Below are 20,620 nucleotides of genomic sequence, written 5' to 3'. Positions count from 1 at the left end.
GGACGGGGCATACCTATGCTGGGGGGAGCCATGTGGGGCTGAGGAGCAAACCTGGGGCTCCCACATGGAAAGCATGTGCTCTGGACTTAAAGTTATTTCTCTGACCCTAAAAAAAATTTCTTAATCATGTTCCTTATTTATCCATTGTGTTCGGGGCGATAACTTGGGGTGCTATAACCATATTTCAAAGAATTACTTTTTTAAGAAAGCAATTAATCAGTAATGGAGGATGTGAAAGAGACCATTTTAAAGACCATTTTAAAGATTCCAACTAAGTATATTATCCAAGATCAAGCTTCTTAACACTTCCATTAGTTTATAGGAAAGCAGAAAATTCTATTAAATAAATACTTTTATGATTTTAGTAGATGGGAAAATCTTATTTCTGAAAACAGCTGGCTCTATTTTTAAAAATTATTTTAATGATCATAAATTGCTTTAAGAAAAAACAATTAGCGGCTGGAGAGACAGTATGGGGTGTAAGGCACTTGCCTTGTATGCATCTGACCCCAGTTTGGTCCTTGGAACCATGGGGAGTAATCCCTGAGCACACAGTCAGGAGTAAGCTGTAAACGTAGCCAAGAACAACCCAAAACCATTTTCCCCATTTTTTTGGTATAGCAATTTTTTAAATTTTTAATAGCAATGTTCTTATGATGCAGTAGAAATGACTCTAATTTACCATTCGCTTAAAATGAAGGATATTCACACTGAAAAACTGTTTTGATCAATTTCTAAAAGAAACATGGTATACAAAGAGAACATATTTTAGTATTAAACCCTAACTTGACAGGTGATATTGGTGGAGAAAATGACAAAGACTAGACAGAGTTAAAAAGTGGGGAATGAACCCAGAAATCAGGTTGTGTGACCCTCACAACTCAATCCATAGAACTGAACAACCCCAAAAAGGACATTTCTTTTTTTTTAGATTTTTATTAGTGAAACACCATAAGGTACAGTTGTAGACTTACAAATTTTTGTGCTTGGGTTTCAATTATACAATGATCGAGTATTCATCCCTCCACCAGTGCCCATTTCCCACCACCACTGATCCCAGTATCCCGCCCCCCACCCCACATCCCACCCTGCCTCTGTGGCAGGACATTCCCTTTTGTTCTCTCTCTCCAAAAAGGACATTTTATCATCTTTACCAAAGGCCATTTAGAAGCATGTTCCAGACGGAGGCTACTATTAATGACACAGTGTAAAATCTTCTAGATCATGGGAATATTTCTTCTATTATATATTTATTTTTACTAAGGCAAAAGAACTTCAGGTGGCGAAATATCAAGGGAAAAATTAGTTTCAATCCTTTAATGCCACTATAGGTTGCAGAGATAGTACAGAGGGTAAGGTGCTTGCCTTGTACTCAATCAACCTTGATTAGATCCCTGGCATCACATACGGTCCCCCAAGTCCTGCAAGGAAAAATTCCTGAGCACAGAGGTAGGCACAAGCCCTGAGCACCTCCAAACACAAATAAATAATAAATGCCACAGATTACTCATTTAGGTACTTAGATTTTGCTTATAAAGATATTGGCAAAAAAAGGGGAAAAAAAGATATTGGCATGCTTGTAGTGTCCTAGAACAAATTAAATTAAATTAAAGGCCCTCCCGTTGTTCATCGATTTGCTCGAGCGGGCCCAGTAACATCTCCATTGGAGACTTTGTTGTTACTGTGTTTGGCATATCGAATACTTCACGGGGAGCTTGCCAGGCTCTGCCATGCGGGCGAGATACTCTCAGTAGCTTGCCGGGCACTCCAAGAGGGGCGGAGGAATCGAACTCGGGTCGGCCATGTTGGCTGTGTGCAAGGCAAATGCCCTACTGCTGTTCTATCGCTCCAGCCCTAGAATAAATAAGTATTCCTAAACCCTTATTATTCGGTTTTTCTGTTCCATTTTAGTAGGTTTTTCTTTTTCACTCTAGGCTGCCACTCCTAGTTACATTTGTTTGCCACTGGAAGAAGTAATGTAGCTATAGCTAAAATGCTAGAAGTTGGATGTGGGGCTGACAGTCATTTTCAGTCACTGGGACCACCTCTATTCTCCTCCCTCACCTTCCCTCTGTCATCAGGTGTCCTTTGTGTGTCAGAGAGTGGGAAATATACTAGCATAATTTTTCTTGATTTTTAAAAATTATAGTAGAAGGCAAATCTAACAGTGGAAGCCCTCTAAGAGGGGAGGAATGACTTTCCTTTTTTTTGGGGGGGGGCAGTTATATTTATGTTTTTGGACCACACTCAGCAGTGCTCAGGGGACGGAATTCAGGTCACACGTGTGCAAGGCAAGTGCGCTACCTGCAGTACTATCACTCTGGCCTTAGAAGTAACTTTGTTAAATAAAAACAAAGCATCTAGCAGGAAGACTGTGATTCTTTATGTGTGAAAAGGAGACAATCATTCTTCTCAGTATTTTGTTCTGTAAAAATAGAAATGTGACTTTAGTGAGCACTTCTAAGGTTCTGTTTGCTGGACTGGACACTTTGCTATTCCCAATCTTCATAACCTGGACCATACTGGCCACGTGTTGAAGAAATGGAAATTTAGAAAGATTGATCTATCTTGCTCATGGCACATACATAAAGTGGCAGAAGTGCAACTCAAACCCAAGTCTTCAGACTCCAAAGTCTGAGCTTATCATGAGACTCATCAGAGTCATGGAAAGGCTGGGCTCCAGGATATCATCTGACACCACACATGAAATGACACCCTTTAATGAAACTGAAGGAAAACCCAATGGAAAAGTCCCAGAGCAAACTCGTGACCTCAGGAAAGAACTGATAAAGCTTACGCAATACTCTTTTACAAACCTTGAAAAGCTCAAACACCATGTGATAGAGATGGGATGGTACATAAACCACTTGTATGGGCAGTCCTGGTGATTTGGCTGTAGAGCAGAAGAGAAAAAGATTTTAAAAAAATACAGGGAGATGTGCTTATGGCATTTTTAAGAATAAACTGTGCAGCGGTGAGAAAAATCATTTATTGCAGAGGACAATCTGATTTGGAGAGGAAATGTTGCAACTTTACACTTACACAGACCCCTCACAGCAGTGAAACATGCTGACCCACCAACCCTGTCCTTTCTTCCCCAGTACTCTGAGTCTTCTGCATATTACTCAACCTTAAGGTCAAAATTTTAATTTCCAAAGAGAAGTGTTAGAGACTAAACATCCCCTAATTTTATAAACACATTTTTTTATTTTATTTATTTATTTTGTTGCCTTTTTTGGGTCACACCCAGCAATGCTCTGGGGTCACTCCTGGCTCTGCACTCAGAAATTATTCCTGGCAGTGCTTGGGGGACCATATGGGATGCCGTGGATCGAACCCACGTCAGCCGTGTGCAAGGCAAACGCCCTACCCGCTGTGCTTTCGCTCCGGCCCCAAACATATTTTTTAAACCTTTAAAAATATGTTTTGTCCTAGTGGAATGTTTTCTATTTTATTTAAGGAAGGAGTTTGACCAGCTACACATCAGATTTAAATTTTAAGCTACCATCAGTCCATCAAAGATGCTAACTCTACAGTCTTTTTTATTTAGAGCCCCACTGGAGAAGGAAACAGACAGGTATAACACAGAACCTTCAGTACAGCAAAGGACTAAGTCTCAGTGGCCTTCAAGGTTCTTTTCAGCCAATGTTCTCACACTCTGCTGAATAAAATGCCCCTTGGGAGGACAGACAGGACACCTGGAAACTGCCACAGCAATTCAGGTTCCCAAACTATCAATTAAACATTGAGAGTTCTAGTGGTTCTAATGTAATGCAAGGTATTATTATGAACTAGAAGTGTTAACATGGTTTTAGGGAAATACCACGTTGGTGAACTCCTTCATGGCCCTCTTTCTGCAGCCCAGAGAAACTTTACTCCTTAATATGTCATCTGATCTTAGGAAATCTTTTTCTCTCTAGTGAAGTACTCCAGCTCTAGGAAAATAAGAGAGATGCATCAATCTCCTCTTAAACCCTTTTCATTCCAAAGGTTCTAGAAGAACATCAGAAATAAACAGATTTCCAAGTAGAAAAGCAATCCCTTTTCTCTTAAACACCTTAGTCTTTTTACTTCTTCAAAAATACAAGTCATTTAAAAGCCAGGAAGGTGGGGCCAGAGCTATAATACAGTGGGTAGTGCATTTGCCTGACATGCAGCCAACCCAAGCTCAATTCACAGAATCCCATAAGGTCTCCTGAGTCAGCCAGGAGTGCTCCTGAGTACCACCAGGTGTGGCCAAAAACACAGAACCATCCAGGAAGGATAAAGCTGAAAGACTATAACTTATATCAAAGTTCTTTGACTTTTTAAACCAGTGATCAGTACCTGTTGTTTATACTGGTCCAGAGACCAGCAGCTATAAGCAAGACCCATGACTGCCAACCTTCCAACACCTATGGACTAGCACTGGTTCATGGGCCAGTGGTTGAAAATGCTGCCTACTGGAACTGGAGCGATAGCCTTGCAAGTGGCCAACACAGATTAGATTCCAGCATTCCGTATGGTCCCCTGAGCACTGACAGGAGTAATTCCTGAAGGCAGAGCCAGGAGTGACCCCTGTGCATTGCAAGGTGTGATCCAAAAAGAAAAAAAAGAAAAAGAAAATGCTGCCTACTGAAGTGCATATAGGAATCAAATGTAATCTTTCAGGCATCAGTTTTTCGGTCCTGATTAACCAGAAAATCTAAAGTAAGCAAAGGATCAATGTACAAATTAAAAATAAGAAACATGGGGAAGACAAATGTTCATATTTTTCATATTGCCTATAAATAAATTCTCATACACACACACACACACACACACACATTTTAACACAGTTGTTTTTAACCTCACTTTCAGTTCCAAAAAATGGATGAAATAAATCTATAATCAAATAAATCAGAATTCTTAACCTCTCTTCTCAGATAATCACAGTAATAATTATTGAGGAAAAAGAATATCAGGCTTACCATTTAATTCTTCAAGTTCTAGTTCAGGAGAGTTGATGTAATACAAATCACACAGACGCCTGGCATTTTCATAGCCATCTAGCAGGAATCAAAATGTAAAAAAAAAAAAAAAAGTTAAAAAAAGGATAATGCTTTAACTAATTTACATCTATTTCATGCATTAAGATGACAATAGGGGGCTGGGGCAACAGCACAGCAAGTAGGGCGTTTGCCTTGCACGCAGCCGACCCAGGTTCAATTTCCAGCATCCCATATGGTTTCCGAGTACCACCAGGAGTGATTCCTGAGTGCATGAACCACGAGTAACCCCTGTGCATCACTGGGTGTGACCCAAAAAGCAAAAAAAAAAAAAAAAAAAAAAAGAATTTTTAGTCTAGAAATTTTGCTTTCTAAAATGCTAGCCAAGGAGCTGGAGCAATAGCACAACGAGTAGGGCATTTGCCTTGCACACAGCTGACCCGGGTTCAATTCCCAGCATCCCATATGGTCCCCCGAGCACCGCCAGGTGTAACGCCTGTGCATCGCTGGGTGTGACCCAATGGTCACGGTCCTGGTCACGGTCCTCCTGTTGTTCATCGATTTGCTCGAGCGGGCCCAGTAACGTCTCCATTGGAGATTTTGTTGTTATTGTGTTTGGCATATCGAATACATCACGGGTAACTTGCCAGGCTCTGCTGTGCGGGCAAGATACTCCCGGTACCTTGCCGGGCTCTCCGAAAGGGGCGGAGGAATCGAACTCGGTTCGGCCAAGTTGGCTGCGTGCAAGGCAAACGCCCTACTGCTGTGCTATCGCTCCAACCCCAAAAGCAATAAATAAATAAATAAATAAAAAATAAAATGCTAGCCAAAAATGTCATCACCTATTTAAATTTTCTCTCTGCAGAATTGCAATAGGAAAAAACAACTGAAGCAAGGCCTCAGTCCCATGCTTTTTGGTTTGCTTTTTTTCCCCCCAAGGGTTTGGGGAGTCTGCCCTGGTTGAACAAAAAAATTGAAGCAACCTGGGTATGCATCAACAAGAGATGGACTCCTATATTTTGATACTTCCAGTCAGCCATTCAAAATCCTGTGCATAGCCTATTGTACCAGTCATGAGAGGGTGTCTGTAGATGAACAGAACAATATACAGTGTCCCATTTTCCAAAATAGTAAAAAACCAATGTAAGACCAATAATGATGTAAGTAAATGAATTTCTGTGACATAAAGAGGAAAAAATGTGGGAAAATGTAAATCCCATTATTATGAATTAGAACTCCTAGCACAGGGAATTGGAAAGAGGGGAGGGAGAATTTGACCCAGCAATACCACTCCTGGGAATATATCCCAGAGAGGCAAAAATGTATAGTCGAAGTGACATCTGCACTTGTTTGTTCATTGCAGCACTCTTTACAATAGCCAGAACCTGGAAGAAACTTGAGTGCCTGAGAACAGATGTCTGGTTAAAGAAACCTTGGTACATTTACACAATGGAGTACTATGTAGCTGTTAGAAAAGATGAAGTCATGAAATTTACATACAAGTGGTACAACATGGAAAGTATCATGCTAAGCGAAATGAGTTAGAAAGAGAGGGATAGACATAGAAAGATTGCATTCATCTGGGGGATATAAAGTAACAAAATATAAGATTAATACCCAAGAATAGCCGACGACATCAGTACCAGGAGGATTACTCCATGGCTTAGAGGCCAGCCGGCCATTCTAGGGGAAAGGGCAGCTCAGATAGAGAAGGGAGCACCAAATACAGGGTGTCTGGAGGGTCCTCTCAGGATGGGAGATGTGTGATGAGAGTAGATTATAGACCGTACATGATTGCCACTCAATGTCTCTTTTGTAGACCACAACACCCAAAAGGAGAGAGAGAACAAAAGGGAATGCCCTGCCACAGAGGTGGGATGGGAAGGGAGAGATGGGAGGATGGGAGGGATACTAGGACTGGTGGTGGTGGAGAATGGGCACTGGTGGAGGGATGGGTATTTGATCATTGTATAATTGAAACCAAAGCACAAAAATTTGTAAGTCTACAACTGTACCTCATGGTGTTTCACTAATAAAATAAATAAATAAAAAATAAAAATGGGGAAAAAAAGAGAGGGGAGGGAGAACTTGAATTTTTCAAAGTGAAAAGAATGCCTCCTTCACATCACCAAACTGCCTAACAAAGTATTCTATCAGCACACTATTCATAGGACACATGTATCCGATTAACATGAGAAAGCCGCATTGAACGCCATGAACTGATTCTCTGATTGTACCATTTTATCTCATGATACTGTTGTTGCATTTATTTTTGGTGGGCGTTTCTGGGCCACGTTTTCAGTGGAGCAGTGTGGTTCTGGAAATCAAACTGAGGCCAGCCACATGCAAGGCAAGCACCTTAAACCCTGTACTAACTCTCTGGGCTGGGTAGCACGGCAGGTAAGGCATTTGCCTTGCACCTGGCTGACCCAAGTTCCATTCCTCTGCCCCTCTCAGAGAGCCCAGCAAGCTACCGAGAGTATTTGTCCCGCATTGCAAAGCCTGGTAAGCTACCCGTGACGTATTTGATATGCCAAACACAATAACAACAAATCTCACAATGGAGACATTACTGGGCCCGCTCGAGCAAATCAATGAGCAATGGAAGGACAGTGCTACAGTGCTACTAACTCTCTAGCCCTAAATAATTGTTTTAATATCAAGAAATAACACAACTCCTTTTTTTCCCTTCTTTTTCTTTTTGGTTTCTGAGCCACACTGAATACTTAAGAGTTTACTTCTGACTCTGTACTCAGGGGACCACATATGGTGTCATGGATGAAACCGGGATCAGTTGCATGCAGAGCAAGCACCTTACCCGCCATACTATGTCTCCAGCTCAAACACAACAATTCTGAATTTTGCATACCTCTGAAAAATATATGTAAGTCTTTACCTTTTATAACTTCAACAACGTTGCAGTTCGGATTTATGCTTCCAATGTGCTTTCGATGAGATGGACTTCCTTTTCCACCAAAAAGTAAGGCTATCAATAGAAAAACAAAACAAATAAAATACCTACTGTTTTCTTCTGGGTGTTCCTTCGGTTCTCTAAACACTATCAAATAGAGCATATATGTTCCTTAAGACATAAACACAGTATATTACATAACGCTGACCATATACATTCAACAAAGACACCTCTGTATGGCAGACAATTTCTTTGCAAATGCAAAAAAAAAAAAAGAATACAACTTAAAGTTCTCCTTAAAGGGGGAAGTTCTCTAAACAAATTTTAAACACAGCAATGCATATTACTTGGCTGCTCCTCTGGGCTCCCAGACACTTACAGTGCTGATTGAGTAACATTCGAATGGAAATGCGGCTCATGTAGAAACGGTCCAAAAAGTACTGAACATGCTGGCTGGTAACAGGATCCACCCCAAAGCTCTCCTTATATTCGATAATACCTTGGGCCATCGTGGTAATGACATCATTGTGTCTGTTCCTGATGCGTATCACAGTATCTGTAAAGCTAAACAAATCTGTCTGTCAAAGCAGCCAAGTATTTGACAAGTGAAAATATCCCCGGCTTTTGGACCTCCCTAAAGAGCCTGGATGCCTCTCCCACCAATGATACTCAGTCAATCAATCCGGCTGGTGGTTCAGTCCTGAGGATGTGGGACTGCTCCAGGACAGCAATGACCTAGGCCACCACAGTGATGCTCGGCAGAGGGCTTCCAGGGCTGAATTGATTTTTTTTTTTCAGGAATGAGTTTAATCATAAAATCTAGGCCTTGCCAACTAGAGTTGCAAAGGAGTCCCTAACTTAGTAAAAGTACCCTCTCTCAGTGTATGTTTAGGAAAACTAAACTTATTTAAATACTTTTTCGATGAAAAAAATATGTCAAATCTATGAAGATCTAAGACATTTCAAAGTAAATTTTTAAGGAGCTGGGAATGTGGCTTATGGGTATAAAACTTTCCATGTATGAAGTCCTGGGTGAATCCTTGGCACCAGGGATGGCTTTTAAAATTTAATTACTTTCTTGCAACCATAATCCTAAAATGATCAGGGTTTTCTTAGACCTGTTCTCTGCTGTTCAAAGAGAAAGAAACACAAACAAAAACAGAAAAAGCTCCACTTCATTCATCCTATGTGGTTAAAAAAAAAGGGAGGGGGGAGAGAAATGGCCAGCAAAAGTAACATTGTGACAACTGGTTAAAGAAATTATGGTACAAGGGGGTATGGTGCCACCAGCAGGTCAATCTGTACCAGTGAGGCAAGTACATCAGCAGCCTGATGGCACCTTCAGACTTCCGGATACCCCAAAATTGCTTTTGTGCCTTTGGCCAGACCCCAAAAAGTTGGGGCAAACTTTACCAAGAAAGTAAACAGCCAAAAGTTAGGTATGTGGGAGACACACCCACAAACCCTCTCTGGTTCAGCTATGTAATTGGAGGCATGGCCTCTCTGGTTCCTGATCAGATTGCTTAACAGCCATGAGCCCATGACTCAGAAACAAATCTCGAAGCCCAGCGGCTTTTGGCAGAAATGCGTCTGGTCCCTGCAGTAGGTTACCGGTGATGGGTCACCCAGATGGAAATAGGTTTCGTGCTTTGGCCTGTTTCCCCTGGCGGCCCAGTGGCCGCTATCCTCCAGAGGCCACTGGACAGTCAGGTTTGGGCCTGTAGTGATTAGACACGTGGGGCCTCACAGGATGGGGGTGGATCCGGCCCTTTCCTCCCCATCCGAACAAGACCCTGAGTCACCGCCCACAAACGGCCTCTCTGGCTCCTGAATAAGCTGCTTAACAGCCATGATCCCAGAGACTCAGAAACAAATCTCGAAACCCAGTGGCTTTTGGCAGAAATGTGTCCAGTTCCTGCTATGGTTACCAGCACTGGGCCACCCCAGATGGGAATAGGTTTCATGACTTGGCCTGTTCCCCCTGGCTGCCCGGTGGCCACCATCCTCCAGAGGCCATTGGACAGTCAGGTTTGGGCCCGCAGTGACAAGACACGTGGGGCCTCATGGGATGGGGGTGGAGCCGGCCATTTCCTCCCTGTCCCAACAAGACTCTGAGTCACCGCCCATGAACAGCCTCTCTGGCTCCGGATCAAGCTGCTTAACGGCCATGATCCCAGAGACTCAAGAACAAATCTTGGAACCCAGCAGGTTTTGGCAGAAATCCCTCCAGATTTAAGTGTTAAAATTTTGGAATTTCAAAATTGCGTGGCCACTACTGCAGCTGCGTGACATCATATGCTATTCATAACCAGCAATAGAAAACAAATTGTCCACTGTTGCCTTTTCAGCAGATCTGAGTGTTGGGGTAAAATCCCAAATAATATGGTGGGTCTGGTGTCAAAATATTGAGTGTGATCAAAGTAGAGAGAGAGTAATGTGGAAATCATCTGTCCCACAGGTAGGGAGAGGGTGTGGGATAGGGGTATACTGGGGTTTTTGGGGGTGGAGAATGGGCACTGGTGAAAGTACGGGTGTTTCATTGTATGACCGAGACTTAAACCCGAAAGTTTTGTAACTGCTCTCACAGTGATTCAATAAATAAAATTATAAAAAATGAAAAAAAAAAGTAATGTGGAGTTCATGCCCAATTCAATTAGCCTAATCAATGGCTGAATAAATAGCAGTACTCCTACATAAAAAAAAAAAGAAAAAAATTAAGGTACATCTACACAATGGAATACTATGCAGCAGTTAGGAAGAATGAAGTCATGAAATTTGCTTATACATAGATGGACATGAAGAGTACCATGCTGAGTGAAATAAGTCAGAAGGAGAAGGAAGACACAGAATGACTGCACTAATTTGTGGAATATAAAAAAAAAATCATAATATGAGACTAATACCCAAGAACAGTAGAAAAGGGCAAGGAGGATTAGTCCACGGTTGGAAGCCTGCCTAAGAGCAGGGGAAAAGACAGCTGGGATAGAGAAGGGACCATAATGACATATGATCATATGGAAATGATCACTCTGGATAAGAACTGCATGCTGAAAGTAGGTAAAGGAACAAACATAACCTCTCAGTATCTGTACTGCAGACCATAAAGCCCAATAGGGAAGCAGGGAGGTAGGAGGGAGGGAAAGTGCCCGCCATAAAGCCATAAAGGCAGGGTGGGGGAAGGGTGGTGGCGGGAGATTGTGGTGGGAAATGGACACTGGTGGAAGGATGGGTGTTGGCATACTGTATGACTGAACCCTGATGATGCACAGCTTTGTAACTGTATCTTATGGTGACTCTAATTTAAAAAAAAATTTTTTTTAAAGTAGAACTGTGGCTCAGATGATCCTCAGTTGAAAACCCTGGTAACCTACACATGCCAAGTGATCCCAACAGCTCTGCTGATTAAGTCTGAAACTTTTGCTATCTATAATCTCTGGCACTGCAAGGAACTTCTGGCCACATCACAAAGAGGTGTGCGACCCCAGTGAGTACAGTTGAACAGGATGAGGAAGCTCACACCCATCTATGACAAGGAATGTGACCCCTGCACAATATGTTTAAACACAACAAAAGAATGGCAAACTCGGAGCACTGCAGCCAAGAGTATGAGCACCGTAGCTGGGACTGTGAGCACCACAAGTGTGAGCACTGTAGCTGAGTGTGAGCACTGCTATAGTGCTAAGATGTGAGCACCACAGCCAAGAGTATGAGTACCACAGCCAATAGTGTGAGCACTGCAGCCCAGAGTGTGAGCACCACAACCTGGCATGCCACCCCCACTAAGTGAGGATAAAATGATGTACAAGCACTAATGGCAGCTGCTACTCCCTGTCACCCCATAAAGATAACACCAATAATAACAATGGAGGGGTAGGAGCGGAAAGATAGCACAGCCTGTAGGGCCTTGCACGCAGCCGACCCAGATTTGATTCCCAGCCTCCAATATGGTCCCCTGAGCACAGCCAGGAGTGATTCCTGAGTGCAGAACCAGCAGTAACTTCTGAGTACTGTCAGGTTTGACCCAAAAACAAAACAAAACAGAACAAAAATACTGAAGGGAAGGGGAAGGAGTAAGGGAATAAAAGAGAAGCACTGTACTAAGTAGCACTGTCCTCCCGTCGTTCATCGATTTTGCTCGAGCGGGCACCAGTAATGTCTCACAACAAATTGTGAGACTTGTTGTTACTGTTTTTGGCATATCAAATACATCACGGGTAGCTTGCCAGACTTTAAATTGAAAAATAAAACTGTAGAGGAAAAAGCAAACTTCCGTTAAAAGAAAATATTTCAAATCGTCCTATTTATCATTTAGAAGACATTATTGCATCATTAATGTCAAGAACTAAAAGACTAAGCAGTCTTAATTATAAAGTAACAGAAACAATCCTGTAACATACCCATCAGAATTTACTCTTCCAAATGACTGCTTTCCCATTCAAAGTCATCATCTTGAGTGCCATCAACTTATGTCAATGATACTCTCAATACCCAAAGCATTTTTTGGAACTCCTTATTAGTGTATGCTTTAAAAGCAAACTGTGAATCCAAAATGCATGCAACTCCTTGAAAACAATAAACAACTCTTTATTTCTTGCTACCCCTTTCATTTACTTATCTCACTCCTCTTTTTCTAAAGAACCCAAACCAGCATTATTCTCCCCAACTGTTCAGTTTATTTTCTAGCTTCACTTCTGACTTTTAACAAGATACTATATCATACTATGCTTCACTGCATAAGCATTGCCACGACATAATTACTGCACTTAACTTTTTTAGTCAAAAGTTGGTCCATTCATACTCAATGAAATGAGTCGAAAGGAGAGGGACAGACACAGAATGACTGCATTCATTTGTGAGATGTAAATAAACATAATATGAGACTAATACCCGAAGACAGTAGTAACAAGGGCCAGGAGGATGGGTCCACAGTTGGAAGTCTGCCTCAAGTGTGCTGGGGGAGAAGGCAATTGGGGGACAGAGAAGGGACTACTACGACAAAGACAGCTGAAAATGATCACTCTGGATAAGAACTGTGCGCTGAAAGTAGGTAAAGGAACAAGATGATAACCCGTTGGTATCTGTATTGCGAAACCATAATGACCAAAAGAGGAAAAGGGAAAGGGGATAAGGGAGGGAGGAAGGGAGGGAGGTGAAGAGAGAGAGAGAAAGAGAGAGAGAGAGAAGTACCTGCCATAGAGACAGGCTCGGAGCAGGGTGGTGGGAGGAAAATTGGGGTCATTGGTGGTGGGAAATGTACACTGGTAGAGGGATGGATGCTGGAACACCGCAGGGCTCAAACCTGATCACTGAACGGTTTTGTAACTGTGTATCTCACAGGACTCAATAAAAAATAAATTGTAAAAGAAAGCTTCACATAATGGGGCCAGAGAGTTAGAATAGAGTCCCAAGGCATTTGCCGTGACTGTCCGCAGATAAGGTCTTGAAAATGCCAGATTTAAATCCTGGCACATCACATAGGGTCCCCTAGCACTGCCAGATGTGGTCCACGACCACAGAGCCTAGAGTGGCCCTGACCACAGACATAGGGGTGGCCCCTGAGCACTCCTGACTGACAAAAAAAAAAATTAAAACCTTTATATAATAGTTGCACGCCAATTTCCTTTTTAAAAATAAAGAGGGGGGAGCATAACATGTGACAATTATGCATGCGTGCATGCATACACACACACACACACACACACACACACACACACCACACACCGCCTGGTTATGGTGCAGGCACAATGAACTATGGTGCTTTCCAGGGGCCAATATGTGGTTGTGATGCTCACACACGATAAGCCAATGCTCTTGCTGGGTGTTGTACTTCTGGCCATGGTGCTCCAACAGTTGAGGTGCTTGGCTGGGTCATAAGTCACAACTTATTTAGTTGTGGGGCTTGGATATACCTGGAAACTGCTTAACGTGCTGGGGTCACAGATAGCAGAACTTTGAGGACCCTGCTGGGTGTATGCAGCAGCCCCAGGGACTAAGCTCATGGCTCACCCTCGCAAGGCAGGCGCTTTAGCCACTGAATCCTCTCCCAGTTGCCACGTTGTTGTTTTTTTCTTTCTAGAGACCTAACTTCATGCAGGGAGAAGGGCCTCTGTAAGTATTTTGCTGTTATTGCTGTTTGTTTGGGTTTGGGGGCCACACCTAGTGGTGCTCAGACATATTTCCAGCTCTGAACTCAGCGATCACTCCTAGTAGTGCTCAGGAGACCAAACGGGGTGCTGGGGATTGAACTTGGATTGGCTGTGTACAAGGCAAGCACCCTGCCTGCTATACTATGTACAACCTCTCTGGCTCCTCCATGTCGCTTTACAGTAAGTTGACAGGTACAAATGCTAGTACCAACTGCTGGTTTTGTGATCTTAAATGCTCTGAACACTGAACAGCATAGTATAGCTGTTTTTTAAAGACTAAATGACATCATTTATGTACAAAAGTGTGCCCCCGATCTAGATTAAATCCAGTTTTCATCAAATCTCAATGATTCATTTAAATTACTTAAAAAACAAGAAGAACTGATGAGGCTAAGGGACAGTTCAGTGGGTAGGGCACCTGCCTTGCGTAAATTCAGTTCAGCCTGGGTTTAATCCTGGGCACCTTATATTATTCTCTGAGCCTGCCAGGAGTGATTCCTGAGCTCAGAGCTAGGAGGAAGCCCTGAGAATCACCAGTTTGGGCCCAAATCTCAAATAAATAAAAAAAAGGTAAAGGTAAAGGCCCTCCCGTTGATCATCGATTTGCTCGAGCGGGCCCAGTAACGTCTCCATTGGAGACTTTGTTGTTACTGTGTCTGGCATGTCGAATATGTCACGGGGAGCTTGCCAGGCTCTGCCGTGAGGGCGAGATACTCTCGGTAGCTTGCCGGGCTCTCCAAGAGGGGTGGAGGAATCGAACTCAGGTCAGCCATGTTGGCTGCGTGCAAGGCAAACACCCTACCACTGTGCTATCGCTCCAGCTATAAATAAAATAAAATAAAATATAAAATATAAAATAAAATATATAAAATAAATATAAAATATAAATATAAAATATAATATAAAATAAATATAAAATATAAAACAAAAAAAACCTGAAACAAATGCAGTAGTAAATTCTTCTTTTTCTCTCTCTCTCTTTTTTTTTTTTGGCGGTAGGGTGGGGAAGGGACTGGGCCACATCTTTCTGGTTTGGCCACATGCGAGGCAAGTACTATCTTCTGTACTATCTCTCTAGCCCAACAACTGCAAATTCGTAGTGTTATTTTCAAACCAAAATCACAGGTTTTGGAGTTTGTCTGGGGTTTCTTTTAGAACATTTGGGTCATCATACATGGTGGCGCTCAGGATCTATTCCTGACTCGGTGCTCTAGTGTTAATCAGGGAATCAAATGTGGGACTGGGAGCAAGCCGGCAAGAGACGCACGTAGGGAAGAACCGTACCTTCTTCACTATCTCTCTGGCCCCCAAACTGGGTTTGAATTATGAAGGGCTGCCATGGTCTTTAAAAAAGGCCGTGAAAAATGAGATGTAACATAAGGTTAACCAAACAAGGGCTGCCTGAAAGTTTGGAGCAATGGTCAGAGGAACAAAGTGAGTGCCTGAGGAGATGGCCTGGCTAACTAATTTGAGTATGTTGGTTATTAACTTGGCTGTACTGCTTTCTTTATGTTATTGACTACGGTCATAAACTAGAGACTCAGGCAGACATTTCTTAGGGCCTTCGTGTTTTTAAAATGATTTGCTAACCTTTCAAAACTGAGAGATTTTGACATGAAAAATCTAGACAGCTTTTTTAAAAAACCTTGCAGCTTTTCTTAAAACACACATAAACCAACCAGTCTGGCCCGTGTTTCTGCATTGCTATCACCAAGTTAAGCAAAAAATGGTGATTTCAGAAACCTGTTCTCTCCAGGTTTAAGTCTTCACCAGTTCCCTTTTATCCTAGTGCCACTGAGGCCACATCTAGGTTTCCACAGATGGTCACATTTGAACTGTGTCTTTCTTATAGTTGAGTTCAGAGGAGAAGGAAATCTTTCCTTTTTTTTTTTTTTTTTGCTTATTGGGTCATACCTAAGGATGCTCAGGAGTTATTCCTGGCTCTGCACTCAGAAATTACTCCTGGTGGTGGTGCTCGGGGGACCATATGGGATGCCAGGCATCAAATCCCGGTCAGCTGCACGTAAGGCAAACGCCATACCTGCTATACTGTCTTCCAGCTCCCGGAAATATTTCTTAGGCATCCCCACTTTAGTGATTCATGTTACTTTTCTAGAAATAGACTCTCATATAGTCCAGAAGATCCAGGACCCAATTTCCCTAGTGATCCTATAGCATTTTTAAGCTAAATACATTTACATTTTTACAGAACGTCTGAATGGCTTAAAGGTTGTGTTTAGAACAGGATCAAAATAATGTACTTACTCATATATAATTTTAACATCTTCAGCACTTTTATCTTTAAATTCAAGAAGTTCCTGAAGGCTCTGGATATACCTAAAATGCAAATTAATAGGGTAAACACATTCTGCATTACCAAGACAGTTCTCAAAGGGTATTTTTAATAGCTGATTTCTAAGAAATTAAAAAATGCTGGGAATCATGGTAAACGTAGCAGTTTAACAGTTATTCAGGTTGCATGTTTTCTCTAAAAACGTAGTTTAAACAAGCACATTAGGATTGACTCCATTTTTAAAAAAAATTTCCGTACTCACAAATTGCTTTACGATTCCTCAGACTGACCCGGCACTTTGCATTATGCATACTGTTTATGAGAACTGCGCTTTGCAACCATGGGATCCAGATGAATGACTAAACTTAGCTTAGGTTCATGACATGGAGAGGACAGTCTGTCTTGATCTAAGCATCTAGTTTAATGGTCTGGATTTTTAAAAAGCCTTAATTTTTTTAACTACTTTTATAAAGTTGTTCATAATTTATTACATTCAATCTTCCAACACCAATCCCACCACTATTGCACCTTCCCACCATTACTATTTCCAATTTTCTCAACCACCCCTCAAAGCCTGCACAAGTGCAGGCCCTGAATAATTAATTTTATATTGCTTGTTATAAAACGATTAAAAAATATTTCCTTAGATCTAAGTGTGTGAATATTGCTGTATCTCACCATGGAGCCATTAAGCCACTGTAGAAGAGATTACTAACATAGAACCTTAATTTCAGACCTTTATAGCCAAAGCCTGAAATCTGCCACACAGGTCTTTTTTAAGCGGCATGGAAAATAAACACAAACATTCCAAAATATAACAAAATATTAGCACATAGCATTGTACTCCCGTTGTTCATCGAGTTGCTCGAGCGGGCACAGCAACGTCTCCATCCTGAGACTTGTTGTTAGTGTGTTTGGAATATCAAATATGTCACGGGTAGCTTGCCAGGCTTTGCAGTGTGGGCGAGATACTCTCAGTAGCTTGCTGGGCTCTCTGAGAGGGGCGGAGGAATCAAACCCGGCTGGGCCGGGCAGCTGCACACAAGGCAAAAGCCCTACCGCTGTATAAACACATCCCCAAACATTTTTATTTATTATATTTTTGTTTGGGGGCCACACCTGGCTATGCTCAGAGGTTATTCCTGGCTATGCACTCTAGGATCACTCCTGGCAGGGTCTGAGGGCCATATACAGTGCCGGGGGGATTGAACCCAGGTTGGCCATATGCAAGGCAAGCAGACCTACCTGCTGTACTACTGTCCAGTCCCATAAAATGTAGGTCTTTAACTTGTGGAACAATTCAAGATAGCAAACCCTCTGTCAAGGAAGAAGCAAGATGAGGAGAGCCGGCTAACTTTCTCAAGGGCAGGCGCCTGGCAATAGGGGCAACGCCAAGAACGCTTCTTCTCCCTGCTACTGGCCTTTGGAAGCTCTGCTTTGCTGCCAGCTCCTAGTTTACATCACAGGCCTCACAAGTGCTGGAAAAACCTGTCAACCCTTATACTGGTTTGGAAAGCTGTTTCTGAACAGCAATTCACTTCGGTACATTCCAAAGTCAAGTGATTCTTACTATCTACCATTTTCTTTTAACCCTTCATTTTCTCTTCATTGGCAAGAAACTGGGCTCTTTATTGAAGAGGTATTTGATGACCTCTAATGTACCAGGCAGGCACAGACCAGATTTCAAAATGTAGAACTTTATGGGGGCTGGAGTGATAGCACAGCGAGTAGGGCCTTTGTCTTGCACACAGCTGACCCGGGTTAAATTCCCAGCATCCCATATGGTCCCCCGAGCATGGCCAGGAGTAATTCCTGGGTGCATGAGCCAGGAGTAATCCCTGAGCATCACTGGGTGTGACCCAAAAACAAAAAAAAAAAAAGGAGAAATTTTTGTCTTTTGTCTTTTGGGTTATTATACCCAGCAGTGCTCAGGAAATATTCCTGACTCTGCACTTGGGAATCACTCCTGGAAGGCTCAGGGGATGATATGGGATGCTGGGCATCAAACCCAGTTTAGCCCATGTAAGACTAGTGCCCTACCCACTGTACTATCCACACACTATCACATTGTCACTGTCCTCCCGTTGTTCATTGATTTGCTCAAGCAGGTCCAGTAACGTCTCCATTTTTTTGAGACTTGTTGTTGCTGTGTTTGGCATATTGAATATGTCATGGGTAGCTTGCCAGACTTTGCCATGCGGGCGAGATACTCTCGGTATCTTGCTTTAATTCCAAGAGAGGCAGAGGAATTAAACCCGGCTCAGCCAGGCTGGCTGCACGCAAGGCAAACGCCCTACCACTGTGCTATCGCTCCACACATGATATATTTTTTTTAATTTATTCTTTTACTTTTTAAAAAAAATTTTATTAGTGAAACACCATGAGGTACAGTTGTAGACTTACACATTTTTGTGCTTGGGTTTCAGTTATACAATGATCGAGTTATCCATCCCTCCACCAGTGCCCATTCTCCACCACCAATGATCCCAGTATCCCTCCTCCATACCCCCCACCCCGTCCCACCCTGCCTCTGTGGCAGGACATTCCCTTTTGTTCTCTCTCTCCTTTTGGGTACCATGGTTTGCAAAAGAAGCACTGAGTGGCAATCATGTTCGATCTTATAGTTTACTTTCAGCATGCATCTCCCAGCCTAGGAGGATCCTCCCAACACCCTTTATTTGGTGCTCCCTTCTCTATCTGAGCTGCCTTTTCCCCTACTACGCACATTATATTTTTAAGGAAGAATTGTGGGGAAAAAATAAATTTTCATAGAAAAGCCTGTGTTCTATTTTCTATTCTACCATATTTGCTAAACAAATACCTCTCATTTAAACCACATTCAGAATAACTGCTCCATCCCTGGGCTAGACAGTATCTAATAGAAAATGGAAAATGCCGTTTTCCATTTTCCATGACCTACAAAAAAAAATTTTGTCATTTTTTGCTTGTTTGTTTCAGGCAGTGCTCTGGGCTTACTCCTGGCAGTGCTGGTGGGGGAATGCTTGGGGACCAGAAGCAATATAGGGCTTTGCAGCATGCAAGATAGATGCGTGACTCTCTGATATCATCTCCCCAGCCCCTCTACTTAGGAAAAGATCCTTTTTTTCTTTATGATCCCATTAATAGCTGCTTCTTTTTCAATGTAATAATTCTAACTTTAAGACTTCAAAGACATACTTCAATAAAAGAAATGTATTAAAAATAAGCACATCCCTTCACACAGTTCATCATTCTGACTAGAGCATGCTATGCTAGAAGAAAAGCTCTCTGGGTTTGAATCCCAGCTCCACTATGAATGACACCGCCTGAAGTGAAGAGCTTCACTGTAGACTCACCTCAGTCTCTTGGCCCATAAAACTGAGATGAAGATGCCTGCAGGGGAAGGCTGCAGGAGCGATTAAAGGTAATGCATACATGGGGCTGCAGTGATAGCACAGTGGGTAGGGCGCTTGCTTTGCATGCAGCCGACCCGGGTTTGATTCCCAGCATCCCATATAGTCCCCCGAGCACTGCCAGGAGTAATTCCTGAGTGCATGAGCCAGGAATAACCGCTGTGCATCGCCTGGTGTGACCCAAAAAGAAAAAAAAAAAAAGGTAATGCATACAAATCCCTAGACAACAACAATGGTAGAAATTTTTATTATAATATCCCAGTAGTTTAAGTTTATTGTCTATAGTTCTGTGTTGTTCCGATTGCTTGTTTTCAAAACTAAGATGTGGTTCAAGAGATAAGCCCAGATATAGCCACACACACACACTCCCCCCATACACACAAAAAGAGGGAAAATCATAGTGCTACCTTAAGATTCTGCTAAAATCCGCAAAGTCCACAACTCCATGGAAATTACAAACACAAAACAGGGACCTTACCAGCTTTGAACCAACTGAACTGATGGAGTCCTGAGAAGATTATCTGGAAGAAGACTTATTTCTTTCATTATGTTTGCCAACCGAACGGGCAACTCCTGCCGTAAGAACATAAAGGAGGTCTTCTCGCAGGCATTCACAGTTCCTGCAAACAACCACGGCGGGGAAGAGCAGAGTCAGTGCCAGCAGCCAGAAGGCGGGGAGAAAGGGAGTTAAGCTTTTTGATTCAGTCGGGAGGGGACGCGTGAGGAGACAGGGAAGGAGAGGTGAGGGAGGAGATGAGCAACCAACACGGTCTCTCAGGCTGTCCAGAACACGCTGCAGTTCCTGACATCCCAATGCCGTTGCAGAGACAGGATGTCAGTTTCCATTTTCCATGACCTACATCCTTACATGATCTCCCAAGGTGGAAGTAAGGCAACCTAAGCAAGTCTGA

General features: G+C 42.6%; 1 protein-coding gene across 1 annotated transcript in view; it reads right to left on the bottom strand.

Moving 5' to 3' along the window:
- Positions 1-20,620, bottom strand: part of PDK1 (pyruvate dehydrogenase kinase 1) — a 43,776-nt gene that overhangs the window by 21,179 nt on the left and 1,977 nt on the right. The window contains exons 2-7 of the mRNA XM_056110342.1: positions 20,188-20,329; positions 16,290-16,361; positions 8,258-8,442; positions 7,864-7,953; positions 4,950-5,027; positions 2,817-2,893 (exon numbers count right to left, since the gene is read on the bottom strand). Of these exons, the coding sequence (XP_055966317.1) occupies positions 2,817-2,893; positions 4,950-5,027; positions 7,864-7,953; positions 8,258-8,442; positions 16,290-16,361; positions 20,188-20,329 (644 nt within the window). The remainder of the gene's footprint in view (positions 1-2,816; positions 2,894-4,949; positions 5,028-7,863; positions 7,954-8,257; positions 8,443-16,289; positions 16,362-20,187; positions 20,330-20,620) is intronic.

The sequence above is a fragment of the Sorex fumeus genome, unplaced genomic scaffold (assembly GCF_029834395.1).
Source record: "Sorex fumeus unplaced genomic scaffold, SorFum_2.1 ptg000009l, whole genome shotgun sequence".
NCBI classification, from domain to species: Eukaryota; Metazoa; Chordata; class Mammalia; order Eulipotyphla; family Soricidae; genus Sorex; species Sorex fumeus.
Note: the sequence above shows the minus strand (reverse complement) of the source record. Positions and strands in the feature narration are given on the sequence as shown.